The sequence below is a fragment of the Hemiscyllium ocellatum genome, chromosome 5 (assembly GCF_020745735.1).
Source record: "Hemiscyllium ocellatum isolate sHemOce1 chromosome 5, sHemOce1.pat.X.cur, whole genome shotgun sequence".
NCBI classification, from domain to species: domain Eukaryota; kingdom Metazoa; phylum Chordata; class Chondrichthyes; order Orectolobiformes; family Hemiscylliidae; genus Hemiscyllium; species Hemiscyllium ocellatum.
In genome coordinates this window covers 81,877,461-81,897,020 of record NC_083405.1, presented here as the reverse complement: position 1 = coordinate 81,897,020, position 19,560 = coordinate 81,877,461, and the positions used below count along the sequence as shown (strand labels likewise).

Below are 19,560 nucleotides of genomic sequence, written 5' to 3'. Positions count from 1 at the left end.
ATTTGGTACGAACCTGATTTTCCCAGTCGACCTGCATGTTGAAGTCCTCCATGATCATTGTAATAGTGCTTTTCTTACATGCTTTTTCTATGTCCTGATATATTTTCTTCCCAGTATTCTGACTACAATGAGGACACCCATATACTGTACTCCTGTATCCCTGTACTTGAGTACATATGACAATAAAACTAAATCTAAACAAATTGAATACCAGTGATTATATTATTTTCATATTCTGTATAATATGATCAATGTTTCGTATTCCCATTTCTTTCTTTAAATAAGCAAAAGGTTTGTTCATAAAGCAAATAAATATAGTTCTGAGACTTCACATTATACCTGATATTGCTACCGAGTGTTCAGGTCATACCTTTTTTCTTGTGGGAAGGCCATAACCTGTGTCCATATATCTACTTCATTTTTTCAATCATCATAAGGATCTGCTTCACAAAGCAGAGAATGTGGGGGGAGGGAAGGTGGGTTAATATCATATCTTCACACCTTATACTTGCTTTCAGCCATTCCTCTCCGAAGTAACTCCAATTACAATCCTTTGTCTGAAAAAGTTTGTTAATTTCCAATCTTTGTCTCTAAGTATTCTGCCTGGAGGTCAGTGTTGTGTAGGATCCCGCAGGGCTCTGTTCTTGGGCCTCTCCTCTTCGTAGTTTTCATAAATAACTTGGACCAGGAGGTTGAAGGGTGGGTTAGTAAATTTGCAGATGACACAAAGGAGGGCTTTTGCAGGCTGCAGCGTGACATATACAGGATGCAGAGCTGGACTGGGAAATGGCAGATTGGGTTCAACTTGGATAAATGCAAAGTGATGGCATTTTGGAAGGTCGAGCTCGAATGCTGAACATAGGATTAAAGACAGGATTCTTGATAGTGTGGAGGAACAGAGGGATTTTAGTGTTCAAGTACATAGATCCTCAAAGTTGCCACCTAAGTAGATAGAGTTGTTAAGAAAGCATATGGTATTTTGGCTTTCATTAACAGGGGGATCGAGTTTAAGAGCCGCGAGGTTTTGCTGCAGCTCTACAAGTCCCTGGTGAGATGGTGGAATATTGTGTCCAGTTCTGGTCGCCCTACTATAGGAAAGATACAGAGGCTTTGGAAAGGGTGCATAGAAGATTTACCAGGTTGCTGCCTGGAATTGGAGAGCTTGCCTTATGAAGAAAGGGTGAAAAAGCTCGGATTTTTCTCTCTGGAGAGAAGGAGGAAAAGAAGCAACCTGATCGAGGTATACAAAATAATGAGAAGAATAGATAGTATCAATAGCCAGAGACTTTTCCCCAGGGCAGGATTGTCGGATATGAGGAGTCATAGTTTTAAGATATTAGGGGTAAAGTATAGAGGAGATGTCAGAGGTAGGTTGTTTATGCAGAGAGTTGTGAATGGAATGCGTTGCCAGCTGTGGTGGTAGAAGCAGAATCATTAGGGACATTTAAGCGACTGCTGGACAGGCACATGGAGAGCAGTGAGTTGAGGGGTGTGTAGGTTAAGTTATTATGTTTTACATTAGGATTAAACCTCGGCACAACATTGTGGGCCAAACGGCCTGTTCTGTGTTGTACTTTTCTATGTTCTATGTAACCATTCTTTTCAACCAATGTCAATTCGCTCCCAAGCCAATTGCTGAGTCAGAAACCAAGAGAGAGACAAACTTGGTTAGAAACCAAAAAAGGTTTACACCTGAAATGTTGACTTCTCCACCTCCTGATGCTGCCTGACTTGCTGTGTTCTTCCAGCTTTCTGCCTGAGTCAGAAACTAAAACAGCTTTTTTGTAGATCGGGTTCGTTGATTACTCGGTTTTCCAGCTCCTTCCACATACATGTACCACTTGTACCTCCCTTTAATTATTTGACTTGACGGATATAATCAATTAACCCTAATCAGCCTTACTGATTGCTTAATTAACAAACAATTTGATTCAGATAAGGAACTTGTCCCAGGCTCTCTAAAGAGGAGAATCTAATATAGGCATCAGTTCCAACTATTGCTTATACAGGATTTATAGACCATTTGGCACAATGAATCTCTCCTGGTATTTCTCCTTAATGACTCTCTTCCCATTCTATTCAGCTCAGCCTTTCAGTGAATATTTCTATTTTCTTGTCTCTCCTGTATTTGTCTAAATTACTTTCAAAACATCTAAGCTACTTGCTTCAACCACTTCCTGAGGTAGTGAGTTTCACATTACTCACTTAATTGAGTTTTTTGAAGATGTCACGAAGAGGACTGATGAAAAGAGCTGTGCACGTGATCTATATGGACTTCAGTAATGCGTTTGACAAGACTCTGCATTGTTGATTGGTTAGCAAGGTTAGATCACATGGAATACAGGGAGAACTAGCCATTTGGAGACAGAACTGGCTCAAAGGTAGAAGACAGAGGGTGGTGTTGGAGGGTTGCTTTTCAGACTGGAGGCCTATGACCAGGGCTGTGGCACAAGGACCAGTGCTGGGTCCACTGTTTTCTGTTATTTATATGAATCAGTTGGATGTGAACATAGGAGGTTTGGTTAGCGCCACGACAGCTGTGCCACCATCCATCCTCCGACACCTTGCCACAGTCTGTGCTGGACCCACCATTGTAGAAGTCACCACTTTTTAGGTGCCATCTCTTCACCACTGGGCCCACCTCACTGCTGTCACTGATTCCTATGCTGAACTAACATTTGCCCCGCTGCCAACTCAATGACAGTATGAATCCCTGCTCTGGGCATACCAAGAGAACCTGCTCTGGGTCTACTGTGACAATGCTGCTCGTTTAACATGGTTGTGTTGTCCTTTTTTTCAAGAGGGATTGTAAAAGGCAAAGGTTCCGATTTAATTGTGTGGTAACAAGGTCAACAAGTCATCAATTGAAACAGGAGAGATCAAAGAGTACAGATAAGAAATTTGAAGTGGAATTATCAGAGACCCTGTCTGATCAAACAGTTGAGACAAACCAGGAGCAGATGGATGACAAAGTAGATATCTTTAGTTCACATAAATTAACTGAGTTACAGAGGAAAGATGAAAAACTAAAGCAACTGTATCAAAAGGCATGAATGTATCCTTGAGTGCTATTATCTCAAAAATGATGTCTTAATGAGGAAGTGGAAACCATCACATACTCAGGCAGATGAGGAATAGTGAGAGGTCCAGCAAGACATATTGCCAGTGGGTTATAGAAAGGAGGTGTTGGGGGGATTAGTTGGAGGTCACTTGTCTGGACTGTACAAGAATGTAGTTGAATGTTGCCAGATATATTATACATGTCAGGCAATTGGAAAACCACTGGCAGTAATGAAGCCTGCACCTTTAATACCTATAACTGCATTTGAGGAAACTTTTAAAGAGTCTTAATTGATTGCATAGGAAACCTACCTAAAAGAAAAAGTGGGAATCATTATTTGTTAACAATAATGAATGTGTCCATGAGATTTCCAGAGGCCATTCTATTATACAATATCACAGCTAAAAGGATTGTAGAAGAGTTACACAATCTTTTCACTAGATATGAACCACCCACAGTGGTTCAAGGGTCAAATTTTATATCAAAATTATTCAAGGAAGTTATGGACAGCTTAGGAATAAAATAATTCAAATCCACTGCTTCCCATCCAGAATCGCAGGAGCTCTAGAACAGTGCCATCAGATAATAAAGACCACGTTATGGGCTTATAATCAGGACTAACCAGATAATTGGAGTAAGGGAATTCTGTTTGTACTTTTTGCCATCAGAGATGCAACCAAATGAATCGACCAAATTCAGTCTATTCGAATTATTTTTTGTGCACGTCATGAGAGGGCCACTAAAATTGATTTCAGGAGAAATTGCTGAGTCAGAATTCAGGAGTCTACATATTTGGACTATATGTCAAATTTTAGGGGACAATTAAATACAGCAGGGGTGTGGTTGGTTGGACAACACTTAAACATATCACAGCATACAATGAAACAGGAGGCAGACAAGAAATCAAAAACTTACAGTTTTCCAATTGGAGGTAAAGTGTTAGTGTTACTTCCAGTAATAGGCGAACCTTTAAAAGCAAGGTCTAGTGGACCTTATCAAGTTGAAAGGAAATTGAGTGAGGTGAACTATTTAATAAAGACTCCAGACAGAAAAAAATCGTGTATGTCATGTGAATATGATCAAAAGGTATTTTGACCGGGAGGGAAAGCAAAAGGAGACTGTGTTATTGGTTACAACACAGTGAAGAACCAAGTTCAGAGGATTCTGAACTGGACATTCCTCCAATTAAATTTGGACCCGATAAATATTGAGTTACTTCCAGAGGAAAATCAAAATGACCTGAAAGAATTATTATTATCACAAGGGGAGATATGTGGAAATAAGCTGGGACGTCCTAACCTAATTATGCATGATGTAGATATAGGAAAAGCTGTTCCAATTAAACAAGATCCTTATAGGCTTAACCCTCTAAAGTTGGCACAGGTTCAAAGGGAGATTGAATGCATGCTCCAAGATGACATGATCAAAGTGAGTTGTAGTGACTGGAGCTCACCCATAGTAATGGTGCCAAAACCAAATGGTACCAACAGTTTTTGCAAAGTGAATGTAGTTATAAAGTCTGATTCATATCTGATTTCACATTTGGAAGACTGTATTGAAAAGTTGGGACAAGCAACTTATATTTCTAAGTTGGACTTGCTCAGAGGATACTAGTAGGTACCTTTCTCTGAAAGAGCAATAACAATTTCGGCTTTTGTAATGCTGAATGGACTGCATCAATTTAAAGTTATGCTATTTGGTATGAAAATGTGCCAGCCACATTTCAAAGACTAATCAATAAAGTCATTTCTGGATTACCCACTTGTGTTGTTTACATCGATGACCTGGTGATTTTTACTCACACATGGAAGGAACATTTATTGCATTGATCAGAATTATTCAATCCGACTTTGGAAGTCAGTCTTAATGAGAAACCTGGCTGAAAGTGCATTTGCCAAAGCCCAAGTCACCTTCCTGGGCCATGTTTCTGGACACGGACAAATGGCCCCACGGGATGGAAAAACAAGGGCAATTGGGGAATTTCCCATACCATCAAAGAAGAGCAGTACAACAACTCCTGGGATCGAGGGGATTTTATCGAAATTTCATACCAAATTTTAGCAGTGTGGCTGCTCCATTCACTGCATTACTAAGGAAAGGCAAGAAGTTTCGGTGGACAGCAGACGGTCAGAAGGCATTTGAAAGCCTGAATAACCACTGTCCTGGTATTAGCCATACCTAATTAAACAAAGCCATTCAAGGTGGCTGTGCTCTTACAGGAAGATGACAAAAAGATAGAAACACCTATCTGGTATTACTCCAGGAAATTGAACATTCATCAACAGAAATATTCAACAGTTGAGAAAGAGACTTTGAGCTTGGTGTTGGCATTACAACATTTCAATGTTTATGTTATCAGTAACGTATCTGAGACAATCATATATACTGATTATAACCCATTGAAGCTTTTGGAGAAATTTAAGGACAAAAATTCCAGACTCTTTAGATGGTGCTTGTTATTACAACCATTCAATTTGAAAAGTGTGCATGTGGCAGGACGAGAAAATGTGATATTGATGCATTGTCGAGATTTGAATGAGAAACAGAAGCGTTCTAGGGCAGGAGCAAATGAACTGAAATAAAATGTAGTAGTGCATGTTTGCATGGTTATAGTCAATATAATGCATATGTGTTGTAGTGCATTGACAGTATAAGGTTGAGGGGTTTTTAAATGAAGTCATCTTTGGATATTTATGATTCTCTTTTTTTAAGGGCAGGAGGTGTGATGCTGCTGCTCTGATTTCTCTGGGAATAGGGGCTTTACTAATTGCTAACCAATACTGCCTAAGGCAATAATCAGGGAAATGGATTCAGGTTTTTTTAAAAACACTTGTACAATGAAAGGAGAATGGTCAGTTCTCTCAGTTCCGGGGTTTTTCCTGGTTTGGTTTGGGTTTTAGCAAGCAGTCTGGTCGAAGCTGCTGGTTAAAGAAAGCTGCTGGGAAGAAAGGTTCCCTGATTCGACAGATGTTTCTGGCCGACTCTCCCTCTTTAACATCTTTCCTATAAGAACCTTTGTTTGAATTTACCTTTTTTGACAAGGGGTGTGTTTGTGGGGATGCTGCAGGAAATTGGAACAACTCTTTTGTAATGTTGCAGGGATATTGTGTCAGTTGAGTTTTCGAATCGGTGTTACTCTAAATTCTGTTTTCTTTTGCTTGTGTTTCATTCAGTGGTGTGTAAATAAATTCTGTTTTATTTGAAGTCAAGTGATTTGACCAGCTGCATCATTCCTGGAATATCTGCCTAAAACAACTAAAAACATTAGGGTCTGGGCTACCTTCTTGAAATGTTTTGAGAGGGTCTGGCATTGTTTATAACATTACTGCAACCAAGACTCCTGGGTACCGCTGCAGCATTAAGTCCCACTCTGGCCACCCTCCTGAGATGCCGCCTTGCCAATGCTGCCATCTTGAAGAATTCACTGCCATTGCCACCATCTCTGATCACTGGAGGAGCTTTGTTGCCACTGCCACTGCTAGCGACCCTGAGCATCTGTGTCCTTTTCCTAATGGTCCTCCATTTTGTTCCTTTTGTTTTAGGAGGTAGACTGCTTTCTCTATTATTTAATAAAACCCCAGATGTCCCATTGCTTTTGCCATGCCTTTATAAACTTATATTTCCAATAAAGTATAGGGTAAACATTTTTAATGTTGAAGACTGGAGCATAAAGTCTAAGTAACAGCTAATAGCACAACAGGGGCGGCATGGTGGCACAATGGTTAGCACTGCAGCCCGGGTTCGATTCCTGCCTCGGGCGCATGTCTGTGTGGAGTTTGCACATTCTCCCAGTGTCTGCGTGGGTCTTCTCCGGGTGCTCCGGTTTCCTCCCACAATCCAAAGATGTACGGGTCAGGTGAATTGGCCATGCCAAATAGTGTTAGGTGCATTAGTCAGGGGTAAATATAGGATGGGGGGTGGGTTACTCTTCGGAGGGTCAGTGTGGACTTGTTGGGCTGAAGGGCCTGTTTCCATACTGTAGGGGAATCTAATCAAAATCTAATCATGTCCCACTCAAGCAGAATTTAGCCAGTTCACAAAAGTAACAGAGGTTTTGAATCCAAAATCACAACTTTGTTTCCAAAGTACTCACAATCCAGTAGGAAAGCTTCAACAACTGTTACAATTTGCAAATAAAATAGTTCAAGAAAGAAAGAGTACAGGATGCAATTCCATCCTGTTTAATAATACCTTATATTATCTCACAGCCTCACCCTCAGAACTGATGATGGGTTGTGGAATATAAAGATCTCAGAATAGCCTCTGAAATAAGGAATCATATGTTCTTCACAACAGCTCGAGCCCAAGATGATAAGTAAGTAAAATATGTATTAGACAAGGATCATGTCTTTGAAATCACAGATACCAGGAGATACAGTGAAATAGCATGTAATTGGGAAAAATCAACCCAAACCCAAGAATTCTTTGGCAAAAGTGTGTCAAGGAGATACCGTGTTAAAGGATGGTTTGAAATTGAACAGGGAAGATTGCACCAAAGCATCTTAAATTTTAAATCAGTGACAGAGCAGTAGTTTGAAGAATCAAAGGACTGGAAAATTAAAGTTAAACTCAGATTAGATATCATGAACTGGAACAGAGACACTTGAGCAGAGATACTTTGGTGGTGGCACGGTGGCTCAGTGGTTAGCACTGCTGCCTCACAGCACCAGGGACCTGGGTTCGATTCCGGCCTTGGGTGACTGTCTATGTGGAGTTTGCACATTCACCCTCTGTCTGCGTGGCTTTCCTCTGGGTGCTCCGGTTTCCTCCCTGAGTTCAAAGATGCGTAGGTTAGGTGAATTGGCCGTGTTGTGCATAGTGTTCAGGGGTGTGTAGGTTAGGTGCGTTGGTCAGGGGTAAATGTACAGTGATAGGGTAGGGGAATAGGTTTGGGTGGGATACTCTTCAGAGGGTTGGTGTGAACTTGTTGGGCTGAAGGGCCTGGTTCCACACTGTAGGGATTCTACGGATTCTATGTATGAGTATGAAAACCGTTGGTTAGATTAGACTGATTGCATACTACTGCAGTAAACTACAATATTGCTTGACTCAACAGATTATTTGAGCATTGAATTGAGAAAACAATTCATTGGCCAAAATGCTCTTTTGGCACTTTTAGCAGATTTACATTGGAACTCCAGCTAATGTGCAAGGCAAGCACCACAAATTAGAGGAGGCCTAGAAACATAGAAGTTGGTAAGGTGGAACTCTGACCTACTTGAATTTAGATTCAAACCACTTAGTGATATAGAAACGAAGACATCCATTAAAATTTATTAACTACTTAGTTTTACAACTCCTTTCACAGAACAGCCCTACCATTTCCCAGCAGTCAAGTAATAATTCAATTAAGTATAATCTTCTGATTAACTACTTGCTGGATTAATGGTGCTCCTCTTTGCTTTAAAACGGTTGTATATATTTAAACAATCCCTGAGCAAAACTAATGTAAATTAAACAAAATGTACTTTCTCTATATCTTACTTTATAATAAGCCTGGTGAGTCCAAATGGCTGTCAGTAGCAAAGTGAACCTGGGCCGGACTTCACCCAGCGCAAGTGGAAGTGTGCCCAGCACAGGGAGACTGAGCTCTCATGAGGACAGCTCAGTGCCTGTCTGCAGGGCGTCTGCAGGCCAATGGCTTAAGAAAGGACTGTAATGGTTAACTTGTTATTTCTTCATTTTTCTACTTTATATTAAGAAGAACTGCAGTATTGAACTTTTTAACTTATTTCATTATTTTTCTAATTTTGTACCTAAGGTTTTTTTTACCAGAATACCTTTGTACCTAAGATGGTGCCAGGAATGGCGATTTTGTAAATGTTTCACTATACTCCTGTACTCCTGCACTTGAGTACACATGACAATAAAGCTTAAACCTAAACGTAAATCGAATATCACCATCGGTGATAATGTTATTTTCATATTCCATATAATACAATGTTTTGTATTCCCATTTCTTTCTTTAAATGAGCAAAGGGTTTGATCATAAGCAAATAAATATAGTTCTGAGATTTCACATTACACCTGATCTTGCTACTGAGTGTTAAAGTTATACTTTCTGTTTTTGTGAGAAAGACATAATCTTTGTCCACATATCTACTTCAGTTCTCCATTCATTATAAGGACCTGCTTCACAAAGCAGAGTAAGTAGAGGGGAGGGAGGGTGGGTTAATATCATATCCTGACACCTTGCACTTGCTTTCAGCTAATCCTCTTCAAAATAAATTCCAATCATAATCCTCTGTCTGAAACGTTCTCTTTGTTTCCAACCTTTGTCTTTCGGCAACCATTCTCCGCAACCAATGTCAATTTGTCCCAAGCCAATTGTTATGTCAGCAACCAAAACAGCTTTCTTTGTAGATAGGTTTATTGACTACCAAGTTTTTCAGCTTCTTCCACATGAATGTACCATTTGTTCCTCCCTTTAATTATCTGACTTGATAGATATAATCAATTAACCTAAATTAAAAGCCCAACTAATTGCTTTATTAACAAACAATTTGATTCAGATAAGGAACTTGGCTCGGGCTCCCCTATATTAGAGGAGAACCTAATATGGGCAGCAGTCCCAACTATTGCTTATATGGAATTTATAGACCATTTGGCGCAGTGAATCTGTGTTGGTGTTTCTCCTTAATGACCTCTCTTCCCATTCTATCTAGCTCAGCCATTTAGTGAATACGTCCATTTTCTTGTCTTTCATGTATTTGTCTCATTTACTTTCAAAACACCTACTTGCTTCAACCACTTCCTGAGGTAGTGAGTTTCACATTACTAACTTAAGTGAGTTTTTTGAAGAAGTGACAAAAAGGATTAAGGAGGGCAGAGTGGTGGATGTGATCTACATGGACTTCAGTAAGGCGTTCAACATTGTTCCTCATGGTAGACTGGTTAGCAAGGTTAGGTCACATGGAATACGGGAGAACTAGCCATTTGGATACAGAACTGGCTCAAAGGTAGAGACAGAGGGTGTTGGTGGAGGGTTGCTTTTCAGACTGGAGGCCTGTCACCAGGAATGTGCCACAAGGATCAGTGCTGGGTCCACTGCGTTTCGTCACTTAAATTTTGAATGTGAACACAGAATGTATGGTTAGTAAGTTTACAGATGACATCAAAATTTCCAGTGTAGTGGACAGCCAAGAAGATTACCTTAGAGTACAATGGGACCTTGATCAGATGGCCCAATGGGCTGAAGAGTAGAACATGGAGTTTAATTTAGATAAATGTGAGATGCTGCATTTTGGAAAGGCAAATCAGGACAGAACTTATACACTTAATGGTAAGGTGCTGGGAAATGTTGCTGAACAAAGATATTGGAGTGCAGATTCATAGTTCCTTGAAAGTGCAGTCACAGGTGGAGAGGATAGTGAAGAAGGTTTGCTTGCCTTATTGGTCAGTGCATTGCTACAAGCATTTAGAGGTCATCTTGCAGCTGTACAGGACATGGATTAGGCCAATTTTGGAATTTTGTGTGCAATTCTGGTCTCCCTCCTATGGGAAGGATGCTGTGAAACTTGAAAGGTTCAGGAAAGATGCACAAAGATGTTGCCAGGGTTGGAAGGTTTGAGCTTTAGGGAGAGCCTTACAAGGCTGGGGCTGTTTTCCCTGTAGTGTCAGAGGCTGACAGGTGACTTTATAGAGGTTTATAAAATCATGAGGGGAATAAATGGGGTAAATAGATAAGGTCTTTTCCCCAGAGTGGTGGAGTCCAAAACTAGTTTAAGGTGAGAGGGGAAAGATTTAAAAGGGACCTAAGGGGCAACTTTTTCAAGCTGAGGGTGATGTGTGTATGGAATGAGCTGCCAGAGGAAGTGGTGGAGGTTGATACAATAACAACATTTAAAAGGTATCTGGATAGGAAGGTTTCAGAGGGATATGGTCGCATAGACAAGTTGGACTGAACGATTTGTTTCCATGCTGTACATCTCTATGACTCAATGACTAATCAGTCTGTGTGTAAAAAAAAAGTTTCTCTTTATTTTTCAATTCTTTTATGAGTAATTATCCTATGTGTATGACCCCTTGTTTTGGACGTTTCACAAGTGGAAATACGTTCACAACTATTCTGTTCAACCCAGTTATAATTTTAAAGACATCAACTTATTTCAGAGAAATCTTAGGTGAGACTGAGATTGTAGCTATTTATTACAGGGCGGACATGTTGTGTTGACATTAATCAGATGATATCCATAGGCATACTTGGAAGTGGCAGAATACAGCAGCTTTGAATCAATGAAGTTAAAGACAAGCATTATTCAATAATTGAGGTATTAATGTCTCAACAGTTTGAAAATAATATTGTTGCATCAGGTTGACTCCAACTCTTAGGATTGGAGGTTAAACTGATGGATAGTGGATTTGGATCACAGTATGTGACAGCTTTACATTGTCTTCAATGATTTGCTTATGAAAAGATGACAGCCAAACTATATTATTGAATAGAAATTCCAACATTATCATTGTTTAGCTAGACTTAAACACATGCTGAACGACATGAGTGATGGGAAGAAATTGTGAGATGGCTAATGAAGAGCATCTCAACATTGAGAACAAATGTCCAGTTTTGAACCAAATGTTGAACAGTGAAATGAGATTTCACTTGTGAGCTGTGAGAACAGTAATTGCTTGAATGAATACCCTTGATATGCTATCATCTTACCGCATTGCAATGCGACTTCCCATTCTCTCATGTCCTGCATAGAAACTAGATGGTAACGATTCCTGATTTGAAGGACAGAGCAGTAACCTAATGACTCCAGATCATTGCTTGCTCCTCCAGCACACCATCAACAATTTCAGGGCACATTCCATAAGCAGTGACTGCACACATGCCCCCATTATTCTGCTGACGGGGACCCCTGTCAGCAGAATGACATACTGTTTTCGCTCTGCTTGACATGCCTGGGACAATTGACAGGATTGGTGGAGGGCAGTTGCAAAATGCCAGTACTTGATTAGGTGTACAATTGGGTTAAAGATGGTGCCAGTGGCAGGAATGCTGGGAGGTTCTGGCTGTGGCAACTATTTCCATCTATGGTAGGTGGGAAAATGCAATAAGCAGAGAACCATAGGGTCATGGTACATAGGTAATGAGGAGGGTTTGGGAAGATAGCATGAGGAAACTTGCTCATGGGGAGAAACCTGCCATGATTCACAAAAATTGATTTTTAGCTGATTTATGATACGATTCAGCCCATGGTATTTTTCAAACTACTTAGTAATGGCTATGTTTGCTACTACTGCTGTTACAATACCTGTGATGTCATCGGCAGATTCCTGCATTAAAGAACAAGGTTTTTGGACTGTTGTTGGTCACTGCCCCATACCCAATCTCTCATTGCCACACTTGCTGTCTTCCTTGCCACACTGCTAACCTTCCACGTGCCCCCCCCCCCCCCTTGTTAAACCTCTCAGCATCCTGCTCCCAACATTTGGCCTGCCTCATCGACTGCTGCATTCATTTTGTGCTTCCTGAGCAAAGTGGCAAGCTAGTCAGTGAGTAAAATGGCAAGCAGGGTGGCAAGGGGAGCAGCAATTTGGGTGATGAGGAACACCACAAATGAAGTGGAGAATGAGTTATTGAGCAGTGTGACAAACAGGAGATAGCAACAATGGGCATGCAGCATTGAGGTCAGTGGCATCAGTCTTGTTCCAATGCATTAACATGAGATAATGTGTTTAAAGCTGCATAACAGGTTTGACTTTTGCTAAAGCACAACTAGATTTAATAGATTAAATGGCTGAATAAAAGCAGAAATATTAAGCACTTTACCTGGATTGACTTCTCGATAGTTTCCTACTCCATATGCATCAACGATGTTCTGAAACCCCACAGTAAATGTGTTTGTCTTATTAAATGTTGGAGGAGTTTGGTTTGTCTCTATCCTGTTCAAAATAGGAGGCATGGTGGAACCATTCCGAACCTAAACCAACAGAAAAATGTTGCCACTGGTGTTGTCAATAAATCTCACTAACGGCTTGAATTCTAATGCAGATAACTGAGGAATTCCACTGTTACAATATTAATTTACCATCTATTTTGATTACATTTTGATCATGTTAGGTTTGAAAGAGCTTGCATGTCATCTGAAACATGAGATCTGATCCACAACAATGTGGTTGTGGAAAAATACTTATCAAACATGTACAATATATATTAACATGATGATGTGGTGGGAGTGTTGGGATGGAGTGCAGTGATTACTGTCAAGACATGGAAACCTGGAAGGAATTGGAATGCATCTATCAATGCTGTTTAACTTAACCGCTGAAATTACATCTCAGCTCCTGGTTTCTAATCAATTAGTATATTGATGGACATGATGACTTGCATGAATCAATGTAAACCACAATTCTTACGTTAGTTTAACTTCTAGGTGTACCCACTGCTCTCTTGTACTTGTACATTTTCATGTCACCATTTATTCATCCACTACTAATGCAACAATAATATCAGTGGTATCAATGTCTGTTCCAGTGCATTAGCACACATGTTTGATTATGGTAAAGCATAAGTTGATTTTGTAGATTAAATGGTTGAATAAAAATGGAAATATCATGCACTTTATCTGGATTAAGTTCTCAATAGTTTCCTACTCCATATTCATCCACAATTTTCTGAAATCCTGTAGTAAATGTGACCCACCACTTGCTCCCAAAGGGAATTCCCTCCCTAAGGGCATTGTGGGTTTAACTACAGCACATGGTCAGCAGCGGTTCAAGAGGGCAGTTCACCACTACCTTCTCAAGAGCAAGTAGAAATTGACAATAAATGCTGGCCAAAGTGATGCCCATGATTGAATTTTTAAAAAACCTCATTTTAAAGAAATGTCACACCTGACCCTCATGGCCACCTTCAATAAATATTGTCCATTCAACTTTTAAAGATGATCCATTCCTCTCACTCATAACTCTTTTACTGTCCTTAGAGGAGAAAAGAACACAGAACACCAAAAAGAGGCAGAGAACTGGAGGTGAACTCCACTTGTCTCAACACTGACAGCAGAAAAGGAAAGGGAACCTGGAGGTAAGTGGATTCTTTATTTCACTAACTATGGAGAGGAGTTAATGTAGCCCTGTAAGCTACCTGATGACAGAATTAAATATTAGATAGCCACACGACAGACAACACTAATGTCAGCAGACAGTATAATCATTTGCATAATGAAAAGTTAAAACAATCTGTCCTTGACAGTTCTCATTCTTGTCCTCATTCTCGCACAGGACCAGCACACATTCTGTGGGACAAAAAAAAACCTGAGGGAATTGTGGATGCTGGGAATCTGAAATAAAAACAGAAATTGTTGGAGCATTTCAGCAGGTCTGGCAGCATCTGTAGAAATAAATCAGAGTTAATGTTTCAGGTCCAGTGACCCTTCTTCAGAACATACACTTCTCACAGGAATTCATATAAAAGTATATTGGGACTCCTCAGGGGATATCACAAATTCTAAGAATGAGGCGTCACGTAAGTTTGTATAGACATCTCGGATACTCACAATTTGTTGGGATTACTAAGATAGGTATTTGGATGACCTGGTGACTCTCGCATCACTAGTGAGCAAGAGCAGATGATGGAGACAGGGACAGCAAGAGTCCATATAGGAAGCTGCAGGGTGCTCCACGCTGTGTTCAGACTGTTAAAATCACACAACACCAGGTTATAGTCCAACAGGTTTAATTGGAAGCACACTAGCTTTCGGAGCGACGCTCCTTCATCATTTTCACCTGATAAAGGAGCGTCGCTCCGAAAGCTAGCATGCTTTCAATTAAACCTGTTGGACTATAACCTGGTGTTGTGTGATTTTTAACTTTGTACACCCCAGTCCAACACCGGCATCTCCAAATCGTGTTCAGACTGGATACAATGCTAAAGCTTGGGTTCTTGTTGACAAAGAGGAGACCTTTGATGCAGCAGCAAAAGATGTGTGATTTATTTGTAAATGTATCAACTATACTGTGCATGCTTACAGAGAGATTGGAGATGATGCAGTAGCCATGAGTAGGATTATGAGGTAAAAACAATGACTGCAGATGCTGGAAACCGGATTCTGGATCAGTGGTGCTGGAAGAGCACAGCAGTTCAGGCAGCATCTGCCTGAACTGCTGTGCTCTTCCAGCACCACTGATCCAGAATGAGTAGGATTATGTTGGCAGCATTCTTGATGGTGCCCTCATCAACAGAAAGAGTAGCCACCAGCATGGAACATGAGTTGTATGCAGATTCTGAATGTCACCTTAAATAGGATTTATGACATCCAAATATGTCCACTTAGCACTCCACTGGTGTGCGGCAAAGTCCTTTGGTAACTCATTTATGAGAAAGGAGAAAGTGAGGACTGCAGATGCTGGAGATCAGAGCTGAAAATGTGTTGCTGGAAAAGCTCAGGTCAGGCAGCATCCAAGGAACAGGAGAATCGACGTTTCCGGCATGAGCCCTTCTTCATTCCTGAAGAAAGGCTCATGCCCGAAACGTCGATTCTCCTGCCATTATATGAGAAAAGAAGTTCAAGTGGAACATGTAATGGAATACAGTGAATAGGCACTTAAAAGTGGGGACTCCACAAAGATATTTTCACTTGTCATCTGTTGCTCTCCTAAATGCTGCCTTCCATAACAGCACAAGGACCAGCCTTGGTGGGCTTCTCATAGGCTCCACCATCTAAAAGAAGTCAGTGATGAACCTGGAAGTATAAGGACATGGAAGTCAGCAGTCTGTTTCTGCCTCTGCTTCCACTGAAACCACTGAAGTAGCACCACACAGAAATAGCAGGAAAAGGACATAAAATGCGGTTGTACATCTTGATGATGAATGATATTATCATTACACCTATCTTACGGTGAAAAATACAGTGAAAAGCTTTCAACTGTCGCCATGATCCGGCATAATTTTGAATAGTTTAAGAATACATAAAAAAGGTAGAGCTTACAGAGAATCTATTTACATTCCATCGCCTCCTCCATGAGCCCTAAGCCGACTCATCAATGTCGCCTGTGCCACCATCCCTCCTCCACCACCTCACTGCTCTCTACACCGGACCTAACCAGCCGATGCTCCTCTGTCACTGCCTATGCAGGACCAATCAACATCAGAATCATGTCTCTTGCCATTTGGCCCACCTTGTTGGCATCGCTGTGATGCCCTTCTGCCACTGCTTTGCCACTGCCAGTGCCAAACCCAACCAACGATGAAGTCGCCAATCCTCAGGCGCCAACTGTTGTGGCTGGGCCTATGTTGCCGATGTCGTCTCTGCCAATGTAGCAGTCGCCAATTCCGATGCCAGATCCTGTACTTACCGTGGAGAAGTAAGTAAGCGCTCACTCTCTGCTCCCTGCTGTGCCTGAGCTGGAATCACTCACTGCTGCCGATGCCGTCCACATCTCCAGACATTTCAGTCATGTGAGTGTGTTGTACAATGTTAGGTTCATACCTTTTCCACTTGATTTAAGAGTCACATAAATCTTATTTGCTTCATGCCTTGGTCATTTTTTTACCATCTCCTGGCAACTGCCCTCTCATTTATGATAAATGGTAAGACAGGACTTAAAAACAAGCAATGCGACCCTACAAAAGGGATGCTATGCTGACTGGAATGCTACCTTTATGTTGGGAGAAGGGTGGGGGCTAAGTGACTGCTGGATGGTTTCGCAAGTACAAACCAACTGAATCTTGCCAATATGAGTGCCTCCTTGGGTCTGTGTTTAGGTCCACTTGGCAGTAGTTTTCATGATTCTTTCCTTGAGTGTCTCCCATATCTTGGAACACAAGAGGCAAACAATGCACTGTCTTTTACATGTTTCCATGGCTAGTTTATTCGGGAGCAGATCACATGGTTTGGCTGGGGTCTTCATACATCAGACTGCAAATAAGAAACAGGGAGGAGATGGATATTATCACTGGGCTGTTAATTCAGAGAGCCAGATAATGTTCTGGAGACCCTGGTTTGATTCCTGCCACATGGATGGTGGAATTTGAATTCAATTAAAATAAAAAATTGGAACAAGCTAAGTGTCTAATGATGATCATGAAACCATTGTTAATTGTTGATAAACCCTATGTGGTTCACTATGTCCTTTAAGGGAGGAAATTGCCATCCTTACCTGGTCTGGCCTACATGTGACTCCAGACCCACAGCAACATTGTTGATTGTTATATAGGGACTAGCCAGTAACGACATCCTCATCCCCCGAATGAATAAAAACAATCTGTCATCACAAAGCACAAGACCCGAAGCTGCCTGAGGCACTGGTATTAGGGCACGCTGAGAAATCTGATCCCATGGCTGCATTTGCTTTGTTGCAAATATCGTCAACAATCCTTAACCCCTCTCTTCTGTGGGGTAGCAGCTCTGTGAGCAATGGGCTCCTGCTGCTGCTTGTCCCCTTGCTGCCAGTTCACTTTATGCTGTTGCTGCTGCTGGTCAGATTGGTGCTCATCAGGAATCCACGTTAACATGATTAAAAAAAATCAGGCATGCCAAATCTCATACAACACAAACAGCAAATGAACGAGAGACCCATAAAATGTTCAAATAGTGAAAATCAGCTCCAAAATAGTGAATGTAAACTCTTGGAATAAGCGCCGTTAGAAAAAGCTTTTCACACAATAAAAGAAGTCAGCCGATGTGAAGTTTCATTACTCAGGGAATTTCTACCTGTCATTCCTTCAGCCTCCTCAATTGCCATTGTGTTCTCTCCTTGCTTTCACTCCAGAGTCAAAGAAGCCTTTCATCCGGTTATAGTTGAAAAGGACTAATTTTTAAAAAGCTCCGAATTATCAATTAACATATTTAAGCTTGCAATCTGCTTCTTGCAGAGGGTTGCTCAGATGCAGCCTAATGTGCTGTGTTTAATTATAGAAGTTGGTGATTGGCACCCACTTCACTCTCAACACTCTTCACCCTTCCTGCTCCCAATCCATTTTTTCACGGTGATTATAATTCACTCCATACAGTAGGCTGTACATTGGTATTTCCAATCAAGTCGGCACGGATGAGTTGGACCGAAGGGTCTATTTCCGTAACTCTATAAGACCCGACTTCCAGCACTTTCAGAATGCCTGCAATCGAACATAGCTCATCAAAAAGCAGAATGGGATGTCTATTGACTGATGAGATGAGGAACACAGTAGCCAACAGAGAAAAATATAGGCAGAGCACCCAGAAGGAAAATGTTAAACAAAATGAACTATCCATCGATTACAAGTTATTTATGCACATAGCAACACCACCATGTCCTCTTCAAAGATCAATATGTCCAAAATAAAAGGCCGATTTTGCCTTTCTCTTTAAACTGTATTGGCTATCCATTTTTCATGAGATGCTGCTAACATATGTGACCAGAATAAACACAGGATAAGCTGACTGAATAATATTGACTCCACATTGTAGGCTGGAAATGTTATTACATTTCATATATCTCCATACAGAATTTAGCATGACCTACTCTTTCTAATATACGCACGTTACTTTTTATGATTTTGATTCTGTTAAATTCATTTTCTAGCTTGTAGATGAGATTGAGCAGAACTGTAAACGTGTACTAAATAATGACTCTGCAATTAACCCACTAATCAATAATTACCATTGCAGACCAATGCTTGATAGGCAAGGGAATCAAAGGTTATCGAGGGTAGATAGCAATGTAATTTGAAACAAATGGATCAATTATGATCTTACTGAATAGCAGGGCAGATGTGAGTGGTTGAATGGCCCATTTTGTTCCTAGCTTGAAAGATAATAATTTCTGCCTCATATTGTAGGGATTGAGAGTAAAGCAGCATTCTAACCATCATCCGCAGCAGGATAAATATTTATCAATGTTCTGGAAACATACATAATGGTATAACTTGGGTGCAGGATCCCTCCTACTTGTTGGTGTGTCTAGTGGCTGCCACAAACTAAAGTGAAAGTAAGTTACAGCAGATGTACAGGTCAAAAATCTATGGCAAGCCAGTCAGTATACTGTGTACAAGTTCATTTCTGCAAACATCCCCTTTTCATAAAAAAGAAATTTTAAAAAAGATCTAAAAATATATATTATTTTCTGCTACAGGTTACTCAAATTCTTCATGACACATGGCAAAGAACAAGTATCATTCATGTACAAACTGTGATAGTTCTAGTCTGCGTCACCTTCAATGCATTTTGGCCATTATTTTTCAAACATTCAGGTGTTTTAAAGACATGTGCAAGTTGCTGTCTATTTGTCTGGTACCTGCTGGGTATGAGATAATAACGTTCTGTTCTGGAAAGTGCCATTATTATGGTGAGAGCTGTTATTCATAAGAGCCAGAAGCTTGTCTTTCAGATTCAGTGTCTTTGCTAGATTGATGACTTCCAGAACTTGTCAAGCTGTTATTGCTAGGTTTTTAAATTCAAGTGGAATTTGCTTCTTCTGTTGTGCCCCAGTACTGCTGCATGTACTTAGCAATGAGTTTGTGTAAATGGTCACACTGTAATGAAAAATTAGGCAAGAACTTTTCTCGATAGTTCATG

The 19,560-nt window shown here is 40.6% G+C and overlaps 1 protein-coding gene across 1 annotated transcript in view; it reads right to left on the bottom strand.

Annotated features, from left to right (window-relative positions):
- LOC132816205 (V-type proton ATPase 116 kDa subunit a 1-like) overlaps positions 1–19,560 on the bottom strand; it is a 138,521-nt gene that overhangs the window by 85,116 nt on the left and 33,845 nt on the right. The window contains exon 10 of the mRNA XM_060825698.1: positions 12,837–12,987. Coding sequence (XP_060681681.1) covers positions 12,837–12,987 — 151 coding nt within the window. The remainder of the gene's footprint in view (positions 1–12,836; positions 12,988–19,560) is intronic.